The 25,940-nt window shown below is 46.0% G+C and overlaps 1 protein-coding gene across 6 annotated transcripts in view; it reads left to right on the forward strand.

Moving 5' to 3' along the window:
- The first annotated feature begins 6,677 nt into the window (after positions 1–6,677).
- The window catches only part of NCF2 (neutrophil cytosolic factor 2), a 37,272-nt gene continuing 18,009 nt past the window's right edge, over positions 6,678–25,940 (forward strand). The window contains exons 1-6 of one of the 6 annotated variants that reach the window (XM_037985835.2): positions 6,678–7,079; positions 7,783–7,986; positions 11,137–11,219; positions 19,762–19,870; positions 22,829–22,963; positions 24,162–24,269. In XM_037985835.2, coding sequence (XP_037841763.1) covers positions 7,813–7,986; positions 11,137–11,219; positions 19,762–19,870; positions 22,829–22,963; positions 24,162–24,269 — 609 coding nt within the window. In that variant the 5' untranslated portion in view covers positions 6,678–7,079; positions 7,783–7,812. The other 5 variants (XM_037985836.2, XM_037985837.2, XM_037985838.2 and 2 more) reach the window with 5 other exon arrangements.

Genomic DNA, 25,940 nt, shown 5'->3' on the forward strand with positions numbered 1-25,940 from the left:
AAAACCACCTATCAGGTACTATGTTCACTATTTGGGTGATAGGATCAATAGAAGTCCAAACCTCAGCATCAGGCAATATACCATGTAACAAACCTACACATGTACCTCCTGAATCTAAAATTTTTTTAAAATTCTGTTATGCTAAATAGGGGGTACATTTCTAACTCTTCTGTGCCCCCTCTGCTTTTTTGTAGAATGACATGATCAGTTTCTACTCCTTCAACATCAGTAACTGTCTTGTTAGAGCATCATTTCCCCCTTAGATACTCACTGGCTTGGGAAACACACACAAAAACTATCCTGAGACAGGAATCTTCCTAAAGAAAAAGACCCATGGAGTTTTGAACACATGTAAAAGAGATCCCTGGCTCTATGACTAGATTGCATTTAGTGAATGGGTACTCTAGAAGAAAAATGCGGGACTGAAAAGGCCAATTGCATCCAAAAAGGGACAGTTACTAAGATATGCAGGACTAAAATCATGCCACATAAGCCATATTTCTTTTTTACTTTTTAGATCAGCACATATTTATTAAGACTTTGATATAAGATGTTAGGTGCCAGTTCTGTGGAAAACGTAAAGAAATAGAAAGCCTGTTCCCTGCCCTCAAAGAACTTATTTATAGCTAGCTGGATAGATAAGGTAGAAACAAAGAACTTATTTATAGCTAGTTGGATAGATAAGGTAGAAAATAGATAATGTAATAGAGTGCTTGTGTTTTGGGGTTTGATCATAAAATGCTTTAGGAATTCAGAGAAAAAATTTGCTAAGACTAACGTACGTCAGGGAAGACTTTATGTAGGAGGTGAATCTAAGCTGAGCTTTTACAGATGGACAGGATTTGAATCTGCAGGGAAATGTCAAACAGCAATTTTTTTTTTTTTTAAGACAGAGTCTCATTCTGTCACCCAGGCTGGAATGCAGTGGTGCGATCTCAGCTTACTGCAACTTCTGCCTCCTAGGTTCAACAGAGTCTCCTACCTCAGCCTTCTGAGTAGCTGGAATTAGGTGTGTGTGCCACCATGCCTGGCTAATTTTTGCATTTTTAGTAGAGACGAGCTTTCACCATGTTGGTCAGGCTGGTCTCGAACTCCTGACCTCGTGATCCACCCACCTCGGCTTCCCAAAGTGCTGGGATTACAGGCGTGAGCCACCGCGCCTGGCCCAAAGGACAATTATAGTGAGGATCCAGTGTATTTACTTGCTTCACTCAGGATTCAGATCTTTAATCCCTATACATTCATTCATTTATTCATCAGACTTTTACTGAATGACCACCTATGCAGGTACTAGACATTGTGTATGTAAAGGGTACAAAGATGAAAAAGAGTGCTTAATATGAGGTGCCTTTAAATGAACAGGCATTATACACGCCCTCATTTTCATCTAGGATGCTAGGACAGATATATTTAGCCAAGCAAATTAAGTAATCACACTGACTTTAAAAGCACCTTCCACGGTATCGCTATTTAACACATATGTTAAAAATCCACCACATGATGGGCACAAAAGATACAGAGGAAAAATCAGACACAGGTCTTGTATTTTTGGGGCTTACAGTTTAGTTGAGAGACAGTCACTTAAATAAGTAATTACAATCACATGTGCTTGAACACACATTAGGAGAGGTAGAGAGAAACTTCCTTGAGGGCACATGGCAGGAATAATTAATCTCACTGGTAAGTCAGGGAAGAAGACTGGAGCTGCTGAGGTGTGGCAGGTGGAATTCTAAGATGACCCCTGATGATCCCTGCCTTTGTGTAATCCCGTCGCCTTGAGTGGGAGAGACCTGTAACTTGCTTTTAATCAATGGAACATGGCAAAGGTGAAAGGATTTTTACAGAGATGATTAACATCCCTAAGCAGTTGGCTTTAAGTTAATCAAAAGGGAGAATATTCTGGGTGGGCCTGACCTAATCAGGTGACTCCTTTAAAAGAAGGTCTAGAGGTGAGAGACTCAATGAAGCAGAGATTCTCTCTGCCTCCATTGCTGGCATTGAAGGAGCAAGCTTTCATGAATTCTATAGCTACAGATGAATTCCACCAACAAACCAAGGGAGCTTGGAAGCAGATGCTTCCTCTGTCAAGTCTCCAGATGAGAATGCAGCCTAGATAACATCTCAATCTCAGCCTTGTGAGACCCTGAGCACAAGGCCCAACTAAGCCATGCCCAGACTCCTGACCCATGAAAACTGTGACATAGTACATGTGTGTTATTTTAAGCCATTAAGTTTGTGGTAATTTGTCATGCAGCAATGGAAAACCAACCCAGTGATAGATTAGACAGGACTAACTTGCCTTCCTGGAGAAAGAAGATTTTGAGCCCTGAGGCTTTCAATAGCATTGCTGAACAGCAGGACCCCTGTTGACTTTTCTGTATCCTTCATGTGAGATCCAGGCCAAGTTTATATCTAATAAATGAGGTCTCCTGCCTGCTTTCTTCAGGGTTTCCTGTCTCGTACTCAATGAAACTATCTGATCAATGTTAGAGTTGAGGGCAAAAAAGTGCATTATTTTCCCTACTAGTCTAAATGTACCTGCCTTTATGCAACTAACATGATACTGACAAACTTTACAAAATTATATTTTTCCAAGTAGGATTCAATTTTCTCATTTTTCAGTTCATTTAACCAGTTAACCAATGATTACGGAGCAACTGCTACGTGCTAAGCATGGTGAAAGACTGAAGGACAGTGGAGAGTTGGCTCTACCCTTTGAGGAGCTTGAGAAAGAAGCCTCAAGTACCAGAAAAAGTTAAAGAGCAATCGAACACTAAACTCTAAATGTAGGAATGAAAAAGTATTTCCTGAGTGCTCAGGAATAATGAGTTTTATTCTGATTTTACAGGGTTCTTCCTCAGAAAAAAACGGAGGGTCTTGGGTGTGTTCTTGGATTCCAGCTGAATAAATACATGCAACAGTAGTTTGTAATCCGTTAACCAATCATATGCACATCCTGCTTATTCAGAATTTTAGAATAATTTTGAAAACATCGAGATGAAACTGAGTTACCCAACCAATGCCTCAACAAGTTGGCGCAGTGGCTCAAGCCTGTAATCCCAGCACTTTGGGAGGCCGAGGCGGGCGGATCACGAGGTCAGGAGATCGAGACTATCCTGGCTAACATGGTGAAACCTCGTCTCTACTAAAAAAACAAACAAACAAACAAACAAAACAAAAAAAGCAAGTAATGTATACTGAACACCTGCTATACGCCAAGCCCTGGACCAGATACTGAGAATCCGGTGGTGTGTGTGTCAGAACATTTTAAACCATGACTAATAGAAAACTTGATACGAATAACTTAAACAATAAACAAACTTATTATCTAACCAAACAAGGAATTCCAAGGGAGATCAGTGTCAGACTTGTAGAAAAATGTTATTTTTGTCTTTTAAGATACGGAGTCTTGCTCTGTCACCCAGGCTGGAATGCAGGGGCATGATCATCACTCACTGCAGCCTTTGAAGTCCTGAACTCAAACAATCCTCCAACCTTAGCCTCCTGAGTAGCTGGGGCTACAGGCAAGTGCCACCATGCCTGGCTAATTTTTAGTTTTCTTCTGTGGAGATGGGGTTTGGCTTTATAGCCCAGGCTGGTCTCAAACTCCTGACCTCAAGGGATCTTCCCACCTCAGTTTCCCAAAGTGTTGGGATTGCAGATGTGAGCCACTGTGCCCAGCCAGATTTGCAGAAAACAGATAATGCAACACATCTCATCAACATAATTAAGCATCTGAGCTCTTTGTATTTTTCCATTCTCTTTTCTTTCAGACAATGGCTTGTTCTTAGCTGTCTCCCCTCATGGTTATAAGACAGCCGCCATGTTCCAGACACATCTCACAATGCTGTCTAGTAAAGAAACAAGTGCTGTTTCTTCTCATGTGTTTTATTTTTCATCATTGGGGAAGAAATCTTTCCCAGAAATTCTCAGCAGACTTTCCGTCCTGAAGCACATGGCTTCAGGAAACTGGAGGCTTGAACAGAACTGGGGTTCTACCAAACAGAGGAAGGCGGATGAACGGTGGCTGAACAGACCAGCTACTAACAGCACCAGGTAATGATTAGATAGACTGCCCCTGCATTGAGGGACAGAAACAATGTCACAGATGACATACAATTACAAACTGTAACAAATACGTGATCAGAGAGAATCGTGCACATAGCAAGGTCATGGATCCAGAAAGGCCACGCACCCTGAGGAAGTGAAAGATGAGTAGGAACTAGCCAGGCAGGCTTGGGGGAACAGCATTACGTGGGCAGAGGAAGAGGCTGGCTCATATGAAACCATGAAAGGAGGCCCGTGTAGCAGGAGTTCTTGGGAGGGGAGGAGGAGAAATGGCATGGAATGGGCACGGGGCAGCAGGCAGCGGGCTTCCTGCACCACGGGAAGGAGTTTGGGTTATATCCCGACTGCAGTGCAAAGCCATGGAAGGTTTAAAAACAGGGGGCATGAAGTGATCTGACTTGTGTTTTTAAAGGCTCAATCTGGATAGAGAGGCAAAGAATGTTAGGAGACTATCATGTTCACCTGGGAGTTGACAGTGGCTTGGCCTGAGTGGTGACCGAGACGGGGAGGGAAAGTGGATGGAGCGGAGCATGACTGGCTTTGCTAGTGCCCTGGGGGATACAAACATGGATTAGGCCAGGACTTCCTCCCGAGGCACACCGACTATTTGAGGTGCTAAGACTTACATGCACATACATTGGTGAAGAGTGATTCAGGGCCACGTGGGAGGTGCGGAGAAGGAGATGCAGGAGTTCGGAAGGTGAGATCATGGGTTTGAGTGCTTTCAGGCAGGACTGATTTCAGGGCAGTGTGTTAAGGAGGGTGATATTTTAGCAGGCTTTCGAAGGCTATGAAAGGTGGGTCTGAAGGCGCAGACATGGGAGAGGTCAGCCTGTAAAGAGGAACTAGCACGAGTCGAGGCACGGACGCAGGAAATGAAGGCATAGCGGGAGAAGAGCAAGCAGCAGAGTTTGTGTGGGATTGTGAAGGAACGTTCTGGGGATAAGGCTAGAAAAGTCTTGGCAGTCAGATTAAGGAGAGTCCTGAGTGTCAGGGTAGGATAATAGGAGGGCAAAAACATGTTTAAAAAATAAAGTCTAATTTAGCTACAGATCCATTTGGTTTTCTCAGAAATAATTAATGTGCTATTCAAGTCCTGATTACTTATTCACTAGACGGAATAGCAATACCTCTTTCTACCATCACTGCTACCTGCAGGTCATTTACCAATGATTTCTCATTTCTTTTAGAATGCATCCCTTCATCATGTGTTGAGTATCAGTGCTAGAGATCCTAGAATGAAAAGCCATGGTCCCAGCTTCCAAAGGGCCCAAGAATTGAGCCGATGAAGAGATAAATTGCAATAAGTATGATGGAAGTGTTTGGGTAGAGGTGGTACAAAGGAGGGGAAAATTCTCCTATTACCTGGAGTTGGGGGGCTAGATTTAGCAAAGTTGGCGACATTTAAACTGGGCTTTGAAAGATGAGTAGGAGTTTGCCAGGCAAAGAAGTAAGCTGGGAAGTCCTTGTAAACACAGGAAAGCAATCTGTGCAAAGACACAAGTGTCTTCTTAATTCTCACACCTTCAATCCTACAAGCACTGTGGAGTATACATTTTTTTTTTTTTCTTTTTTTGAGACGGAGTCTCACTCTGTCGCCCAGGCTGGAGTGCAGTGGCTGGATCTCAGCTCACTGCAAGCTCCCCCTCCCAGGTTCACGCCATTCTGCCTCAGCCTCCCGAGTAGCTGGGACTACAGGTGCCCGCCACCTCGCCTGGCTAGTTTTTTGTATTTTTTAGTAGAGACGGGATTTCACCATGTTAGCCAGGATGGTCTCGATCTCCTGACCTCGTGATCCGCCCGTCTCAGCCTCCCAAAGTGCTGGGATTACAGGCTTGAGCCACCGCACCCGGCCGGAGTATACATTTTTAAGTTTTATTTTCAGACTTTTAGGGGAAGCTTGGTGACAACAAGTGAGTTCTTTCAATTGCTACAAAACAAGAGTTTGCATCTAACTATTTGACCCCCATAAACATGCATTTTACCTAAAAAGAAGCCAGGATTTTAGTAAGCCAAATCAGCTATACCCTTTACCCCCAGTCATTCCTCTGGGAGGTTTTACTGATTTTTACTTTTCCAGGAAAGCAAGGAAAGAATTATTAAATTTGTTTTTTCAGAGACTTTAATAAATTCATTAGTCGTCAATGCAGGACCTTCATCTCTTCAATTTTTCACTGGAGATGGGAGAAGTCATAATTCACTGTCATATCTAGCTCCCAATTCTGACATTTGCAGGAAATTGGTCCCCTCTGAACTTCCTGAATGCTCATAAAAGTTATTTCGACCGGGCACGGTGGCTCACGCCTGTAATCCCAGCACTTTGTGGGGAGGCCAAGGTGGCCAAATCACCTGAGGTCAGGAGTTTGAGACCAGCCTGGCCAACATGGTGAAACCTCATCTCTACTGAAAATACAAAAACTAGCCAGGCATGGTGGCAGGCTTCTGTAATCCCAGCTACTCATGAGGCTGAGGCAAGAGAATTGCTTGAACCCAGGAGGCAGAGGTTGCAGTGAGCTGAGATTGTGCCACTGCACTCCAGCCTGGGCAACAAGAATGAAACTCTGTCTCTAAAAAAAAAAAAAAAGAGTTATTTCGGGCCCAGATCAGATGGACATCCAAAGACTATCCTGTCTCAAAAATTTGTTAATGATAATTTCAGCTCAAGTTAAACACTAACATATTAATACAGCCTCTGGGATTACAAAAAAGTGAGCAAGGAATTCATTCAAGACTGGAAAGAATTATCCTCTCATCCAACACTCCCATTTAACAAGGGTGTGGAAGTCAAGGCCCAGTGACACAGGATTTTTTCTCCATCACTTTGTAAGCCAGGGACCTCTGGCTGGTGACACCCTGCCCATGCCTCAGTGGCCACACTACCTGCTGCAGGAGATGGCCTGCCCACTCAGCCCGGGTGGGGAGTTTTACTGAGTGATGAAAACAGCTTTCAGTGGAGAGGGCGTGCAGGGGTGGTTCCCCTACCCAAAGGCAGGAAAGTCCCCCCAGTGCAGGTGAGTCTGAGGCTTTTATGGGCTCAGAATAGGGGAGGGGCAGGTCATAGGTAGTACTGGAAAAGGCAACATTCAATTGGTTAAAAGGCATTCGTCAGAAAGAATTAATTGGGAAAGAGTAGACAAACAGGAACAGAAGTTCTCACTCTAGGTCATGGGTTTCATTTGGGACCAGCAGCCTAATCTTTCAGCCTTCAGGCTGTTTTTGGCTTGAAGGTGGGGTTTCAGCAGGGACCTGCCCCTATCTGCCTAGGCATTTGGCTGCCTCCTGTCACTATCACCAGGGGCGTCAGGGGTGTTCCTCCACCTGTCAAGGTTGCCCTGGCTCTAGAAGCAGAGCTTTGGCCAGAAGCTACCACAGAACAGGAGTGGGAGAGAGAGGAGGAGCTGGGTGACAGAGCAGAAGCATTTTGGGGAACTGATCCTTCAGGCAGCATCTGATGTACTTCCTCTCTCCTCCACACTCCACCCCCACGCGCCCTCTCTCTCTGCTTCTTTCCTTTTCTCTCTCATGGTAGGGTTATGAGTCAGTTGTCAAAAGGTGGGGACATTTCCTGATGCATTTGCAACACTGAGAAGTTATCTTAAGGGAGGCTGGGCCCCATTCTGCTCATCTGGCCCAGAAAGTGAACACCTTGGGGGCCACTAAGGCAGCCCTGCTGGGGGAGACGCCCCAACCTATCTTCTCCTTGTCTCCTGGCAGCTCTCTTGGCCTCCTGGTTTCTACCTGATCATGTCCCTGGCGGAGGCCATCAGCCTCTGGAATGAAGGGGTGCTGGCAGCTGACAAGAAGGACTGGAAGGGAGCCCTGGACGCCTTCAGTGCCGTCCAGGACCCCCACTCCCGGATTTGCTTCAACATTGGCTGCATGCACACTATCCTGAAAAACATGACTGAAGCAGAGAAGGTGAGTGGAAGTGCCTCTTTCCAGGCCTCCTCTGTGCATTTGTTGTTATGATTCTCAACCCCATTGCATTTGAGAAACCTAACCTCTGGGGAGATTGAAAAGAACAAAAGTTGCCCAAGCTCCACCCCTAAACAGCCTGATTTAACTGGTCTGGGAGGGGCCCCAGGCAACCAGTTTTAAAAACTTTCCAGGTGGTTCTGAGGGGCAGCCAGGGTTGCGTCTTTCTCCATCTTCTAAATTAAAATCATTCTACAAGTGTCTTTAACACCTTTGTGAAGGCTGCCCTAGTCGTACTTTCTTCTACACAGAACTTCTTCTGGGCACAGAATCTCTATCTATCCCAGCACTTTACACCTGATTATTGATTCTAAGGCACCTCCTTTTGCTTTCCAAGACTATCATGTGTGTTGACTTTGCCAGTTCAAGAGATTTAACGGAGGCATTTACAAAATATAGCTTTTACCCCAAGTGACAATTCTGATCAATTATAAAGGAGACTCTTTTAAGGATGCCGAGGCTGGCAAGAGGAAATTGTACTGTGATTGATTAGTGATATCTGCTGGGGGCATGGTGTGGGATGTCTCGCATCTTTTTCGTTACGTTTTCTCACTCAAATACCATAGTATGGAGGTAAGCATTCTCAATAATTATTTTTTGGATTGGTCGTGGTAAGGTGGGAAGGGTGTGGATCAAATCCTAGCCTCTGCCTCTCTCTGGACTTTCAGTCTTAAGCAAGCTATGTAGTCTACGTAGACATCTGGCTTTCAGCTTCCTGAGTTTCTAAATATCATGAAAATTAAGTGAGATGCCAAACTATTAATGTCCTGTGGAACTTCACACCACTGTATAAGAGTTAGTTATTATTTTTACCGTTTACTGCCAGTCTACTTTGTAAAGTGTGGATGTGTGGACAAATGGCTGACTCCCCAGGTCCCTTAAAGAACCAGTGCCTTCCACACTCCAACAGCAGGTAAACAAGCCTCAGCCACACCCTCCTGACAGGAAGACAGAGAAGTGACTGAAATGTTCTCACATAGCTTGACAAGTCAATCTCAGGCTCCAAGGCAGAGCATGCCAGGACTCCCCGCCTCTGGCTGGAGGGAGGACAGTGGCCCCACCTCCTCTCAGGGGCCTGCTGAGGGGCTGAGTGAACAGCACCACACATTCTGAGGGCTGATGGACACAAAATGTACATTGTCTGGGGGAAGAGATTGGCAGCTAGTCTGGGCACAGCTATGCCAGCAGGGACTGTAGCCTCCTGCCTTGGCCTGGATATGGGATCCTTGGCAAGGTTGCGTGGGCCACCACTCACCTCTCAGCTCCCAGGCCTTCACGCCCACATGTCTCTGTTTCTCCTAGCATTCCTCTGCTTCTAGCCTTCTCATTCCCTCTGCCTTTCTTTGTTTTCCTGCTTGAACCCTTCCTACTAGCATTTATATGCATTCTTATTTGTTATCATTTTAATTGTATACTACTCATGTAATGTTTGTATAGTAAACAAATATAACAATGTATATAATATTTTAATTATTTTCACTTGCATTAAATTTTATTATTTATTTAAACTGAATGTTCAGTACATTCACAGGAATAGAAGAAATGCAACAAAGGTTAGAATTTCATTATTACATTAGATATCATTTTTTCTTTCTTTCTTTCTTCTTTTTTCCTTTTTTTTGAGATGGATCTCACTCTGTCACCCAGGCTGGAGTGCAGTGGTGCGATCTCAGCTCACTGCAACCTCCGCCTCCCTGGTTCAGGCGATTCTCCTGCCTCAGCCTCCCAAGTAGCTGGGATTACAGGCATGCACCACCAAGCCCGGCTAATGATGCTTCATTTTGCAAAGAAGCTTCTCCTATTTCCCTATCTTTTTTATCTTCCACGGAGCAATAAATAGTTATTACTACTCTCCTGGACAAGGTGCTCCGTTGTGTTGCACAGGAATTGTATCTTTATGTTTCACATCATTATCACCTCTAAAAACTCTACCTTCACTTCACAATACAGTCTCGCTGCGTTGTTTCACAGTAAAATTGTACTCTACTCAAACTAGGAGAACTCAAAGAAATTAGAGCAAACAGCAGTTAAATTCATAAGAATGAAAGACAGAAGACCAAATATTTTAAAGTACTAATTTAAACATAGTGTCTACCAGCTCAAAGCTTCTATCTAATCATATTATTAAAACAGCAATAATAGAAACGAAAGTTACACTAAAGAAAAAGGAACTCGGGAATGAGGTCTTTAAATATAACTCACTATATTTTAAATATAGATATTATGTATTTTTTTATTAGTATCAGGTAAATGTCTAAACTATCTATTCTGAATTCTAGTCTCAGAGAAGGTCAGAGACAGTTACAAAGAAGGTGCTTCACATTATCAAGTCCATTTTTAAAATGATGAGCTCCTTTGGGAAAATGCTTTAGTCCTTTTTAACCTAAGATTTCTGTTGGAGATAATCCCTTAGTGTCTGCACCCTTATAGTGTACTTTGTCTTTATTTGTATCATTGGATTTCTTTTTTTTTTTTGAGACAGGGTGCCTCACTTTGCCTCCCAGGCTGGAGTGCAGTGGTGCCGTCACAGCTCACGGCAGTCTCCGCCTCCTGGGCTCAAGCGATCGACCCACCTCAGTCCCCCAAGTAGCTGGGACCACAGGCATGTGCCACCACACCTGACTAATTTTTAAATTTTTCATAGAGATGGGGTCTCACTATTTTGCCCAGGTTGGTCTTGAACTCCTGGGCTGAAGTGATCCACCTGCCTTGGCCTCCCAAAGTTCTGGGATTACAGGTGTGAGCAACCGCACCTGGCCATTATTGGATCCTTGTGTAGCTTTTCTAGGCCATATACAACTAACAAAAGCGGAAATCAGATGGAATCTGTATGGCTCCAGTAATGTTTTGTAGATCCACAGCAGAACTGGAATGACGATGCAAGGGATGCACACCACTGTCCCAGACTTGAGCTCCTAAATGTGAGAGTGAAGCGGAATGCACCGTGAGAGCACAGGGTGGGCCTCGAGGTGCCGAGGAGGGCAGACAGGAGAGCCGGGCACCGCAGGGGGCTAGGGTTCTGGGAGCCATGGCTCATCTCACACCTCCTCGCTGCCTTGCATCATGGCCATGTCTGGACCCTTCTCTCCTCAGGCCTTTACCAAAAGCATTAACCGAGACAAGCATTTGGCAGTGGCTTACTTCCAACGAGGGATGCTCTACTACCAAACAGAAAAGTAAGTGGTTCCAGGTTGCACCAACGGGAGAATTTCAAAGAGAAACCTAAGGGGTCTCAGTGTTGCTGACTTGGTGTTTGAGAAGTAGCTTCCCAGCCTCTGTTGGGAAATGTGACTGGCCCTTCTGGGGACAGCTATGCAATAAATCAGCAGGTGAGGCAGGAGTTCTCACTGGGGAGGGAAGGCAGGTCTGCCGCCAGATTATAAACCAGCTGTGTCACAGGCACAATGAGTCTAGGTAACCACCACGGGCCTGATACTCAGCTGGCGTGGCACCCCACCAGTGTCCCTGATGGGGTCACCCATGGAGGTCTTCTATGAGGTGCTGAGCTGTCACAGAATGGGGATGATCATGAAACTGCATCAAAACCTGGCTTCATCCCAGCAAAATGCATTTTCAAAACCTGGTTTAATCCATTTGAGGAAATATAATTCAGCTGCAAAAACAATAATAGAAATTAACATTATAAGAACAAATTAATACAGGTAAGTAAGTAGCATATGTACTTATACAGAAAACATTTGCAGTAGACATTAATTTTTTTTTTTCTTTTTTTTCCCCTAGACGGAGTTTCACTCTTGTTGCCCAGGCTGGAGTGCAAGGGTGTGATCTCGGCTCACTGCAGCCTCTGCCTCCCGGGCTCAAGCGATTCTCCTGCCTCAGCCTCCCGAGTAGCTGGGACTACAGGCATGCGCCACCATGCCCAGCTAATTTTGTATTTTTAGTAGAGAGGGGATTTCTCCATGTTGGTCAGGCTGGTCTCGAACTCCCGACCTCAGGTGATCTGCCCACCTCAGCCTCCCAAAGTGCTGGGATTACAGGCGTGAGTCACCGTCCCCGGCCAGATGTTAAATTTAAAAACAGATTTCAAAACAGTGGGTATAGTATAGTCCCATTTCTGTATCACAGAATAAAGTCTGGAAGGCCATAGACCAAAATGTTATCAATAATTCTCTCTGGATAGTGGGATTATAGGAAAATCCATTTTCTTCTATCACCCTATCTGTATTTTTAGGTTTGTTTATAGTCAACATGGAATAATTAGTACAAATATTAATAAATTCAAAATGAAAGTTAATCTCAATTCCTCCTCCCTCTCATCCTGCACAAATATCTCATAACAAATAACAAAGGAAAAAAATTCTAAGTGATAATTTCAAATGTTTGGGGGGATGGGAAACTGACCCTTTGTAGAAATTGTTCCACCAGTGTGCATAAGTTCTATGGAAGAGGAATTTGGATCAGGCTAATGAAGAACTGTTTTGGTTTTTTTTTTTGAGACGGAGTTTCGCCCTGTCGCCCAGGCTGGAGTGCAGTGGTGCAATCTTGGCTCACTGCAACCTCTGCCTTCCAGGTTCAAACAATTCGCCTATCTCAGCTTCCCGGGTAGCTGGGATTATAGGCGCCTGCCACTACGTCCTGCTAATGTTTGTATTTTCAGTAGAGACGGGATTTCACCATGTTGGCCAGGCTGATCTCGAACTCCTGACCTTGTGATCCACCCACCTCGGCCTCCCAAAGTACTGGGATTACAGGCGTGAGTCACCGAGCCTGACCTAATAAAGAACTTTCTGACAGTGAAAATGGTCTGTGCATGGTGTGGGTGGGGTGAGGGTGAGGCCAGGTGTGGATGGAGCAGCAGGGAGGTTGTAGACGATGTCCAGACATCAAACAGAAGGCTGGGCTCTGATTCTCTTCCACCCTGAAAGGTTTTGATCCTATGGTTTGGTCAGAAACAGCCTGTAAAACCTGTGTATGCAGCAGTTGCTAAGGGCAACCACAAGATGCTCAAAGGACTTTAAAGATGTAGATGCAGTTAGTTACCTGAAGAAGTGAAAGTAGAAGTGAAGTCTTTTCTAAAAGAAAAACCACAGACACAATGGCAATCTGGGGAGAAAGAGAGCCTGGGATTGGGGGAAGATATCCAGGCATTTAGCTTTTTCTTCTCCCCATATTTAGTGTGACATATTTATTATGACTATAAACTTTTTAATTTTACTTTTTTTTATTTTAATGTTTTTGGGTATGCAGTAGGTGTATATATTTATGGGACACACGAGATATTTTGGTACAGCAGGTGTTTATCTTGACTGACATCTTGCCTCTGTCTAACTGCCTGTCCCCTCTCTTAACATCCTTCTCTTTCTCACTCCCCGCTACCCCATCTCCAGACTATAGAATATGCAGAGAGGCCTAACAACAAATCGTTCAGCCGATCTTAAATCTCAAAACACAAACTCTAAGGCCATTCCTTAGTGAGGTCTAATAGCCTATAAAGAAGAGATACTAACTGGCAAAGAGTGAAGCGCTCCCAGAAAGAATTTCCTCCAAAAAATGCCCGTGAGTCCCAGGATCTGGAAGGCTACGGTTTTGAGTGATTAGAAAGATCTTGGAAAGGTCTAAAATAAGACCCAGGATTCAATTAATCTGTGATTGGTAATATTAATAGTTACACCTGAGAGAAAAATCTACCAAGTTTTATCTGTAATTCAACAATGAGGAAATTATACAAATGAGGCACTAATCTCAACCTCAAGCCGGCTCTCTTGCGCAGTTCCCTAGGCATTGGTATTCCCTTTGAAGTTCTGTTCTTGACCCTTTTCCCTTTTATGACTGCAGCAGTGGTTGTTAAATGGCAAAATGTGTTTCCAGAAATACACTCGCAAGCACACACATTCGTTTATGTACAATTCAGGGACTATGGATACAGAAGTCTGTATGTGAACCTTGAGAATCCATTCCTGGGCAAGGCCACCCTCTCCCATACAGCTGGCCTCCATTTATCATGGAATCTGTACCTGGGATCCATCCAGGGAATGTCTCTTTCTCTAAACCTCATCAGGTTGACCTCTTAAATGTTTCTTAAATCCACCTATTTCTCTCCATCCCCATTAGCACTACCTTGGTTGAGACCCTCATTTTTCACCAGGACTACTGCAGTCACTTCCAAACTGATTTCCCAGCCACTGCTCTTGTCCCCTCCATTCATATTCCAGAGTGATCTTGTAAAAAAACAAACAATGCAATCTGTGTGAGAACTTCCAGTGGCTTCCATGACTACAGGATAAAAGCCAAATTCCCTTGCCTGTTCTTATGTGGTCCAGTTGCTGCCGCCCACTCATGCATCCTCCGTGCCTTTGCCCCAGCCGCGCCCAACTACTAGGGCAGTGCCCACTCCCTCTTTTGAGCCTCCTTTTGTAACATGTCTGGCCCATGACAGATATTTGCTCCCTGTACATATTTGTCTTCTCCACTACTCTACAAATTTCGTAAGAGAAGAAATCTTTACTTACTCATGCTTGTATTTCAGTATCCAGCATAGTAGTTACTCAGTAAATGAGTGTTGGATTAAATAAAAGTGAGCAAAATATAGTCTGTTTCAAGGGACTTATAAATTAAAAAGGGGAAACAAGTCAAGAACACCAGTAACTGTAATGCAAGGCAGAAGAGGGTAAGTGCTGTAAAAGGTAGTTTTAAGTAAGTGGGATGGGGGCTAGAGAAATTACTTCTTAATGTGTGGGATAGAAATTCCTTCAGATTGGCTGGGCACGGTGGCTCACACCTGTAATCTCAGCACTTTGGGAGGCCAAGGTGGGTGGATCACCTGAGGTCAAGAGTTCGAAACCAGCCTGGCCAACATAGCGAAACCCTGTCTCTACTAAAAATGCAAAAAATTAGCAGCACATGGTAGCAGGTGCCTGTAATCCCAGCTACTTGGGAGGCTGAGGCAGGAGAATAGCTTGGACCTGGCAGGGAGATGTTACAGTGAACTGAGAAGACACCACTGCACTCCAGCCTGGGCAACAGAGCAAGATTCTGTCTGGAAAAAAAGAAAAAAGGAATTCCCTCAGATTACAAAAGGCAATTGTTTAAGGCTGATAATGTTATGGATGGAGGTTTTTCCCCTCACTATTTCCCTCTATTTTCCCCACTTTCATATGTTTTTGTATTGCTCTTCCGTCATTATGAAGTTTCAACAGAACAAAGTTAGAGCACATTTCTGAAAAGGCAGGCGGAGTCTCCGTGATGACCACGGCCAAGTTGTCTCGCTTCTCTGGCCCAGCTTGTCATCTGAAAGGCACAGGGGCTCAAAGCTGTCGTTCAGATCCTGTGCCTTATGAATCCTAGGGCATGACAATAAGGGTGAGACCCATTCCATGGAGCTGGCTTAATGAGGCTCCATAGCAAAGCCTTCTCCCTGCTGACTTGGAAACAGGAAAGGGAGTGGGCCCAAACCTCTGTCACAGCAGCCACTGCAGCATCCCAAAGGTGTCTGACGTTTGGACGTTCTTTCAGCTTGCTGAGATTCCATTATCCTGGGTGCAGGTGTATGAGCTGCGGACTCTGGACGCATGGGGCACTGGCAGCACGAGAACAAGCAGTTCACTTCAGCGGTTCCTAAGAAACCTCCCAGGAGTATTACAGAAATGGGGATTATAAACTCTCTCAAGCCTGGAGCTCGTGAAAAGCTATGGCAAGGTTGCTGCTTCAGCTGTTGGTACCCTGCCTGGGAGGAGAGGGGGCTTTGGGTGCAGTCAAGGTGCCCCACGGGGTGTCACTGAAGTGTGAGTGTGAAGAAAGCACCCACGCCCAGCCCAGCAGAGCCCAGCAGGAAGCTGCTAGCACCTTGGCTGCCTCCTGGGGGATGCTTCTAAATGGCCCCAAAGAGAACTACTGAAGAAGGGCTAGAGGGAGGCAGGGGCTGCTGCAGCACGGGTCACTGGCACACAGCGCTGAGTGCTATTTTGGGATTCTCGTACTGAGCTTATCGCAACCCTGTACAGTGGGAAAAGAGCTGTGTGTCAAAGCAGAACCCCCTTCAGGGCTGCAGCTCTGGGTAAACAAGTGGAAAGGCCGAAGAGAACCTTGCAGCAGGGAGGGAGGGGGCTGGGAAGCAGGCCGATGCTTTCAGAGACATGTTTAAAAACGACACTGAGCAAGGATGCCCCCTCCCTGTTAGGCCCTGTGCAGTGGCTCACACTTGCAGTCTTGGTACTTTGGGAGGCTGAGGTGGGAGGATTGCTTGGACCCAGGAGTTCGAGACCAGCCTGGGCAACATAGTGAGACCTCGTCTCTATAACAAAATTAATAAATAAAATAAGTTATCTTTTTTATAGAGAAGGGGTCTCACTATATTGTCCCGGCTGGCCTCAAACTCCTGGGCTCAAGTGATCCTCCTGCCCCAGCCTCTGGCGGAGTAACTGGAACTGCAGGCTTAAGCCTCAGCCCCTGGCCCCACCCTGTTTTTTTTGTTGTTGGGTTTTCTTTCTTTTCTTTTCTTTTCTTTTTTTTTTTTTTTTGAGACAGGATTTCATTCTGTCGTCCAGGCTGGAGTGGAGTGGTGCAATCGCGTCTCACTGCAGTCTTGAATTCCTGGGCTCAGGTGATTCTCCAACCTCAGCTTCCTGAGTAGCTGGGACTACAGGCACGTACCACCATGCCTGGCTAATTTTTTGTACTTTTAGTGAGATAGGGTTTCACCATATTGCCCAGGCGGATCCATGCTGTCTTTAAAACAAAGCAAACGCTCTGAATAACTTGTCAGTTCTTTCTCTCTCTCCCACCAGGCCCAAATCTGTAGACACCTTTTTTTTTTTTTTTTCCAGTCAGAGTGTCACTCTGTCAACCAGGTTGGAGTACAGTGGCATGATTTTGGCTCATTTCAACCTCTGCCTCCTGGGTTCAAGTGATTCTCCTGCCTCAGCCTCCTGAGTAGCTGAGACTATAGGCACGCACCACCACACCCAGCTAATTTTTTAGTATTTTTAGTAGGGATGGGGGGTTTCACCATGTTGGCCAGGCTGGTCTCAAACTCCTGACCTCAGGTGATCCGCCTGCCCCAGCCTCCCAAAGTGCTGGGATTACAGGTGTGAGCCATTGCACTGGGCCTCTGCAGACATCTTGATGGGCTAGGGAATTATTAGGAGGATTTTGCTGGGCCCATGCAATGCCAGATAGACCCAGGTGGTGTCACTTCCCAGCTGAACTCCATCTGCTTAGCCAGCTCAGCAGGGAGGAAGGCGCGTTGGTAGGTTAATGCTGCCGGCATGTAAAGTGTGTGCCCTCTGAGACCTTCAGCGAGCTCCCAAACAGGCAATAGAACACAGTGGAAATGGCAGCTGCCAGGGAACAGGGAACCTCTGCTTCTGTCTGTCCCCTTCACGGTGGAAGAGGCTCAGTGGCTCAGTGAATTGAAGCTAGTTACCCCACCTTCTGGCTTAGAAAGAGGAACCTGACTTCTGGGGTACTTCTGGGTACCTTATTCATCTTTCCAGGAGCCCAGAAAGATGCGTGGAAAAGACATGAAAGGCCCATTGCTACTTAAAGAATGGCCTGCATGCATTTAGTAGGTTTTACAATCATCTTTATTAACAGGGATACTAGAGAAAGCCAGCTTCCTATTTCACACCCAAGCTCTCTTCTCTTATTTCCCGCATAGCCACTGCTGCCGCTGTGTGACTTACCTCAACCTTAACAGTGATGGCTTCTCCCCCAGTCACACTGGCACCCATTCCTTATGATCGTCTTGACCAACCAGCCCTTGTGCTCAGCTCTAAACTTCCATGAGATCAGCGTTCCAGCTTCTACATCATGTATTTTTAAAATATCCTGATAATAGCTTATATGGCATGGAGCTTTAAGTAAGCATGTAATAAGTGGCTGGTGTATGGATTAATTGGTAGACTGTTAGAGCTAAAGAAAGTAAAATAACAACAACAACAGTAATAAATTACTGTGTGTGCCAGGTACTGTCTGAAGTACCCAAATGCTTCATCTCCTTTATTTCTCACAGTGACCCTGTGAGGTATATGCTGTTGTTATTTTCTTATTCTAAAGATGGGGAAACAGACTTAGGGAAGTTAGGTAACTTGCCCTTTCTCACCAGACAGTAAGTGACAGAGCCAAGACTCAAGTCCAGGTGGCTTTGACTCCAGAAATGGGATCCATATACTGGCAAGCTCCCTATATGTTATGTTCTGTGCATGTAACATGTCCCTGTATACAATATGCTGCCATAATGTTGGCGTGGAACTTCAGGCCAGGGAAGTGACTTGCTAGGGTCCCCCAGTTAGTGGCAGAGCTGTTGGATCTGGACTCTGGCTCCTGGCCCCTTCACTACACCACACTGCCTCTCGAGGATTCCTGCCAGCCCGTGTCCACATTCCAGACTTATCTCCACGAGAAGCCAGGTTGGCAGCTCTGGGTCAGATGGTGGACTAGGGACTTACAGACTTACAGTCCAGTTGCCCAGGTGTGAGCCACAACCAGGCAGCCAAATTTGTTCCTGCCAGGCCAGGAGGCTGAGGGTAGCCAGGCTGGGTAGCTTGTGCCTGCTGCTCCCACTCCCTATAGCCCAGCAATGGCTCCCTTCCACCAGGGCTTCTGTGGAGCCCATGGTCAAGGCCTGGGCCAGCATCCTCAGGAGTGTGTGTCCAGGTCCCACCCACATGCCTGTGGGTCCTATTGATGTGGCCAGCTCCCATTCTCTGCTACAAGTCCCAGGACAGCAGCCCTGATATACCTTGAGCCAGTCAGCTTCACGCCGATCCAGCAGCACAAGGCAGTGGGAGCAGCATTAGAAAAACTATCTGGGACTGGGCATGGTGGCTTATGCCTGTAATTCTAGCACTTTTGGGAGACCAAGGCGTGCAGATCAATTGAGGTCAGGAGTTTGAGACCAGCCTGACCAACATGGTGAAACCTGGTCTCTACTTAAAATATAAAAAATTAGCCAGGTGTGGTGGGGCTCACCTGTAGTCCCAGCTCAGTCCCACTCAGGTGGCTGAGGCAGGAGAATCACTTGAACCCGGGAGGTGGAGCTTGCAGTGAGCTGAAATCCTGCCACTGCACTCCAGCCTGGGCAACAGTGTGAGACCCTGTCTCAAAAACAAACAAAAAAAAAGGAGGAAATACTATATAGCTTAAGTGGTTGTTTTTTTCTTTTCCAAAGTGTGGGGAGGAGGCAGAAGTGGGGGCGATGAGGAAACAAGACCACAAAACCAAGCTCTAAGCTGAACTCAAAAGAAGCCATGGGCGAAGGCAGTGGGCAGGGGGGTGATGGTGGCAGCTGTGAGAAGGGGCCCCTCTGAGCTGTGCCAGGCTGGCCTGGCCTGATGGTGGGAGCCAGGAGTGAGCAGTATTCCAAATCAGCTCTGAACACTGCAGGGACACAGGCTGGGGGCAGGTGCTGGCTCTGCTTGGAGCTCTCAAGAGAGAATGAGAGCTGCATTGGAAAGTGAGAAGCTAGGCTGTCAGAAAGGTGACAGTTGTATGCAGTCAACAGAGAAGAAACTCCCTGTGACTGTCCAAGACGAGGCGCTCAGGGTTGCTGTGAGGCACATCCCTGGGTGGGGCACCATTCCCAAGGAGTTCTATAGAATACTTGGGCTCAGGATAGCTGAAAACTAAATGGGTCAAAAGGAACTGAAAGGCTTCTTGTCCCAGTGAAATAGACGGGGAAGGCAGAAACAGACTCACATTTTATGCTGCATTTATTCCTCCATGCACTAGACTGCTGTATTTTCTCCCTCTGTCCTGCAGATATGATTTGGCTATCAAAGACCTTAAAGAAGCCTTGATTCAGCTTCGAGGGAACCAGCTGATAGACTATAAGATCCTGGGCCTTCAGTTCAAGCTGTTTGCCTGTGAGGTAAGGAGAACGGGGCCTGGCCTGGGCAGGCGGGGATCATGGCTGGATGGACAGCTGACAGTTCAGATGCACAGTGACACCTTCAGGAGCTTGGAAAAGCCATTTTGCCTCCTCTGCCTTGAGACTCAGATTTTCCTTGAAGAAAAGACTGAGATGGATTATTTCAGGCTCATCAAGGCATTGTCATCAGTTACCTGGGGGCATACATTTTATTAATGTGGAGCGCAAAGGACCATGCAAAAATGAGCCCACTGGGCTCTCTGAAGGGAGGCTGGACGTGAGTGTGTTGGCTTGTGAAAATATTCATGATAATTTGCATGTTTTGTTCAGCAATTCAGATTGACAAGCTATTTGTTCAGCATTTTGCTAGCAAATCCAAAATCATGAGTTCATTGTCCATGCAGGACCTGTCAGAACCTTGCTCGGTTCTCAGGTTTATAGACCACACTCTTAACTCTCCATGGTTTTTACCCCACGCACTTGATTGATACCTAAAGAGAGAGTGAGGATCATTTGGAATAAATCTGTCCCCTCTTGCTCAAAGAACAGCTCAAGGCACATATTTAGGTAAAGATTTCTGCAGAACAACTTCTTTTCTCTGTTATCCAAAGGGAGAGACATGACTGGCTTTGACTTTGCAGGTTCATTTACTTTTTCCAGTTGGCCCTTCCCGCCCCTCCTACTTCCAAATATATACTAGCAGTTTTGAAAACCAAAATTCCTGTAAATGTCACAGACCTTTCTTTAGAAAAATCACTAACAAAAGTCCCCTTGCTTTAGTTTCTCAGGCACAAGAAGTCAAGTGTTCCCAGGGTCGCTCGGGGCTAATAATAGAGTCTGTAGCCACCCTCGGCCTCTGGGGACATGTGGCCCCACCTCTACTCTGCAGCAAGCTAGCAACTAACTTCACTTCTCACAGTGTGGGAAGATGGGGCTTTGCAGTGGGAATTGGCTGCCATTTGACCAGCTTCTCCAGTAGGGTTTCTTAGTCGTAGCTCTGTTAATGCGTTGGACCAGACAATCTTGTATTGTGGTGGAAGCGAGAGGGGTTGTGGTGCCTCCTGTGCATTGTGGGAACTTTGACAGCATCTCTAGCGTTTAGATGCTAGTAGCACTGCCACCACCATTCCCCATCCAATGTGACAACTAAAATTCCTCCAGACATTGACGATAAGCCAATGACAGCCACTTATACAGATTAAAAAGTTGGGGGACAAGTGGCTCTAGAAAAAGGATTATGTCACAGCAGCATCAAAGTACAATTCCGTGGGAGGAATGTTTCCCCTGGAGCTGGGGTTAAAATGGCTCTGGGAGGACAGAAAATACTGACTGAGTGACCCTCTCTGCAAGTAAAGCTGAACTTTTCAGGGTCTAAGGCCTTCTTTGTCACATGGGACCTTCTAGTCATTTCCCTACTTATAATCCTTCTCTTCCTGATGTGGTATGATCCTGGCTTCTGAGAATCACATTAGTATTTTTGAAGAGTGTCAAGGTTATTCTCATCATCAGTTCATAAAAACTGATTGCAGGAAAACGTCTTAAGAGAAGGTGGCTGAGAACCAAATAGGAAGTTTCAAATGATCTGAGTTCTTTCTTTCTGCACACAAGGTCAGGAGTGGGCTGGAGAAGCCAATGAATTCAGAAGGCAGTAGCTCACTGACTCTCAGAAATAGGCCTGAAAGGAGTCCAGATTCCACTTCTGGGGTTCATCCTGGCCCCCACCATTCAGCACCAGCCGCTAAAGCCACAGAAACACCAATCCTGCCACCTGTCTGAGTTTGGCATGTTCACGTCGTTGTTGGCAGGAGGCTTAAGTTTGTCGCTACATGAACTTCTCTCTAGGGTTGCCTAAAGTCTTGTCATGACATGGCAGCTGGCGCCTCTAAGAGCAAGTGACCCAAGGGCAAGACAGAGTGTCAATGTCTTTTATCATCTAGCCTCAAATGTCACACCCCCTCATTTCCATATGTCCTATTTAAAACATTTCTTTCAGTCAAGCCATTTTTTTAGATCTTGGTAATGCATCCAAACGATTATTTGATTCTGTGTGTCTATTGTGAAGCATAATAATAAACACTCAAGAACCACAGCCCAACTCAACACCTGGAAAAGTATGACTACTGTTGCATTTACCATTCCCTCCCCACCCCAGGCGAAGGTGCCCCTGGCTTCTGTGCTAACCTCTGTCTTCTGGGTTCAAGCAATTCTCCTGCTTCAGCCTCCCAAGAAGCTGGAATTACAGGTGCCTGCCACCATGCCCAGCTAATTTTTGTATTTTTGGTAGAGACATGGTTTCTCTGTGTTGGCTAGGCTGATCTTGAATTCCTGACCTCAAGTGATTCACCCGTCTTGGCCTCCCAAAGTGCTGGGATTACAGGTGTGAGCCACTGTGCCTGGCCTGCGTTGCTACATCAGTCTTTTACTCACATGGTCTGGGCCAGGTTCTGCTGGTGCTGGTACAGGAGGTTGCATCTTGATCCCTCTTCCTGCCCTGTACCTGTCCAGTGTTTAAGCCTAGGCGCAGTGGCAGGAGCTGGACTGGAAGGCCACACACCTGTATTTTATTCCCAACCCTGTGTCTGCCTCTAGAAGGGGCCTTGAGCAAGTCACTCTTTCACTAAAGCAACTCACACTAAAACAGCACAACAATTCTTCTTCTTTTTTTAACTGGTTTGAACACACTGTATACAATAGTTCTTGTCCGTTCCTGACCTATTTGGTTGTTAGAAGAGTACACATGATGTTGCATTTATGCATTCCATGGTGTTTTCTTAACACCATGTTTGTGTTTGATGTACCTCAATGGCAAGCCTAACTGCACTATATTTTAGATATTCCCAGGAGAGCTGAGGAAGGGAGAAAGGCTACCAGCAACACTCCCGGAGTACACGTGTGAGCCCTTCCCTGGCTCGATTTGTAGTAGTCTTAAATTTTATGTTGCGGTCTGTACTTTTCTAGGTGTTATATAACATTGCTTTCATGTATGCCAAGAAGGAGGAATGGAAAAAAGCTGAAGAACAGTTAGCATTGGCCACGAGCATGAAGTCTGAGCCCAGACATTCCAAAATCGACAAGGCCATGGAGTGTGTCTGGGTAAGCGTATTGGTGATGCAGGTGGGGAGAGGATTTCACTGCATTCTCATTTGTCTCAGAGGACATGCCATTGAGAAGCCATAAAAGTGGTGCTTTTACTTTCTGTGAGTCTGGGTAACACAGATGTTAGGGTATAGTTCCACTTAAGATCTTGAATCTGTGCTGAGAACCTGAGGCCTAGAGTATGGGATGGCAGAGGCCTGGCAGCACACCGCCCTCACAGTGGGGCTCCTGGGCAATGCAGAACGGGATACTGGATGCTGGAGTGGTGCTGCACAGACTGTAAGCACTGAGAGGGCAGACACCATGTCTGCTGGATCACCACTGAGTCCTCACAGCCTGGCACAATACTAGGCACGTAACAGCTCTCAGCAAAAATGTTCTGTTTTGTTTTGTTTTGTTTTGAGATGGAGTCTCACTCTGTTGCCCAGCATGGAGTGCAGTGGTATGATCTCGGCTCACTGCAGCCTCCGCCTCCTGGGTTCAAGCAATTCTCCTGCCTCAGCCTCCTAAGTAGCTGGGATTACAGGCGCATGCCGCCATGCCTGGCTAATTTTTGTATTTTTAATAGAGATGGGGTTTTGCCATGTTGGCCACGCAGATCTCGAACTGCTGACCTCAGGTGATCTGCCCACCTTGGCCTCCCAAAGTGCAGGAATTATAGGCGTGAGCCACCACACCTGCCCAAAAAATGTTTTGATTATGTGAATGAGTGATAAAAATTATCCATCGTTCAAGCATATTTGTGAATAAGGCTAGCTTTAAATCTGATTTTTAAAACACAGAGAAGAGGACTCAAGTCAGTCTTTATATGCCTATCCTCGTCAGCAAACACTCATCCAAGGGAACACTGTCATGAGCCTCGCTTAATCCCGGGCCAGCCTTGTCACGGTGGTGGCGTCTACACCATTAGAGAACCCCACGGACACCACACAGAGAGGGAGAGGAGCAGTTCCTCTGGGAAAAGAGGGTGCTGGACATATAGCAGCAAACAATGGCCATGTGGCCTCGCAGCAGAAGGTGGTATTCAAACCAAGGGTTCCTACCTGAACACCCTACAGTAATGACAACACTCATTTGGAAAAAGTGCTTCCATGTGGTTATCTCTATAAATTCTTGCATCTATTCGCTGAGGGAGGCAGGACAAGCATCGTCATCCCCATTTTCAGATAAGGAAATGCTGTTTTCTGTGTTACAGAAGCAGAAGCTGTACGAGCCAGTGGTGATCCCTGTGGGCAGGCTGTTTCGACCAAATGAGAGACAAGTGGCTCAGCTGGCCAAGAAGGATTACCTAGGCAAGGCGACGGTAGGTGGGATTGCTCAGCTTCCCCCGAGTCTCCTGTGGCCTGGGCCATGTGGAGCAAGGTGGGAGGGACTCTTGAGAAGAGGGCAGCCTCCTTGTGGCTCTGTCCCTGGGATGGCAATAAGAGACTTGTTTATAGGACAGAGGTTTGGCTGAAAGATAGGCAACCACTTCTAGTTTATTTTCTCCAAGCTGCTCCCATTCCTCCCTTCCAGTGTGACCCTCGGTGAGAGCCACAGGGTTCCCCACAGGATGCTGAGTCTTGGGGACTGAGCCAGTGGAGGGAAAACACAGCCATGAGGAGCTCACTAAATGTGAAGAGAGGGCTGGGCAGGGTGGCTCATGCCTATAATCCCAGCACTTTGGGAGGCTGAAGTGGGAGGATCACTTGTGGCCAGGAGTTTGAGACCAGCCTAGCTAGTGGAGAGGCTGAGGCGAAAGGGTTGCTTGAGCCCAGGAGTTCAAGGTTATAGTGAACTATGATTGCACCACTGTACTCTAGCCTGGGCAACAGAGTGAGACTCTGTTTCTAAAAAATAAAAATAAATATGGAAAGAACATGTTGGGGAAAGAGATCAGCATGGGATCCTCTTGGATTAATGCTCCTTGTAGTTCACGTGTTAGTGGGCTGAGGAGTCTTTCCCCACTTCCACAGCCCTATGTTTAGACTATGTCTTAAATTGGACTTCTTCTAAATCCAGGTCTTGGCCGGGCACGGTGGCTCACACCTGTAATCCCAGCACTTTGGGAGGCCAAGGCAGGTGAATCACGAGGTCAGGAGATCAAGACCAGGCTGGTCAACATGGTGAAACGCCGTCTCTACTAAAAATACAAAATTAGCCAGGTGCTGCAGTGCATGCCTGTAGTCCCAGCTACTTGGGAGGCTGAGGCAGGAGAATGGCTTGAACCCGGGTGGCAGAGGTTGCAGTGAGCTGAGATCACGCCATTGCACTCCAGCCTGGGCAACAAGAGCGAAACTCCATCTCAAAATAATAATAATAATAAATCCAAGTCTTAAATTGTTTCAGACATGGTCTGAAGTGAGTCAGCAGTGCCCTTCCAAAACCACATTTGACTTTGACACATTCATAGTGCTAAAGTTGCGCAGTGGTCGGGTAGCTGGGTCTAGCATAGTAGCAGAGGTCAAGAAAGCCTGGGTGAATGGAAGCACTTCAAATATCTATCAACTGATGAATGGATAATCAAAATATGATATATCCATGCAACAGAATACTACGCAGCCATAAAAATGATGATTCATGATACAACAAGGATGGACCTTGAAAACATCATGCTATGCGAAGGAAGCCAGATACAAAAGGCCACATGTTGTACAATTCCATTTATATGAAATACCTTGTGCAGCCTCTAAGCACTGAGAGGGCAGAGACCATGTCTGCTTGATCACCACTGAGTCCTCACAGCCTGGTACAGTGCTAAGACACATAACAGCTCTCAGCAAAAAGGTTTTGTTATATGAACGAATGATGAAAATTATCTATAGTTTAAGCATATCTGTGAATAAAGCTAGCTTTAAATCTGATTTTCAAAACTCAGAGAAGAAGAGAGCTCAAGTCAGTCACAGACAGCAAACTGGTTGTTGCCAGTTTAGGGGAAAGCGGGGTGTGGACACACCGCTTAATAGGTACGGCGTTTTCTTCCGGGATGATGAAA

The sequence above is a fragment of the Chlorocebus sabaeus genome, chromosome 25 (genome assembly GCF_047675955.1).
Source record: "Chlorocebus sabaeus isolate Y175 chromosome 25, mChlSab1.0.hap1, whole genome shotgun sequence".
Lineage (NCBI taxonomy): Eukaryota > Metazoa > Chordata > Mammalia > Primates > Cercopithecidae > Chlorocebus > Chlorocebus sabaeus.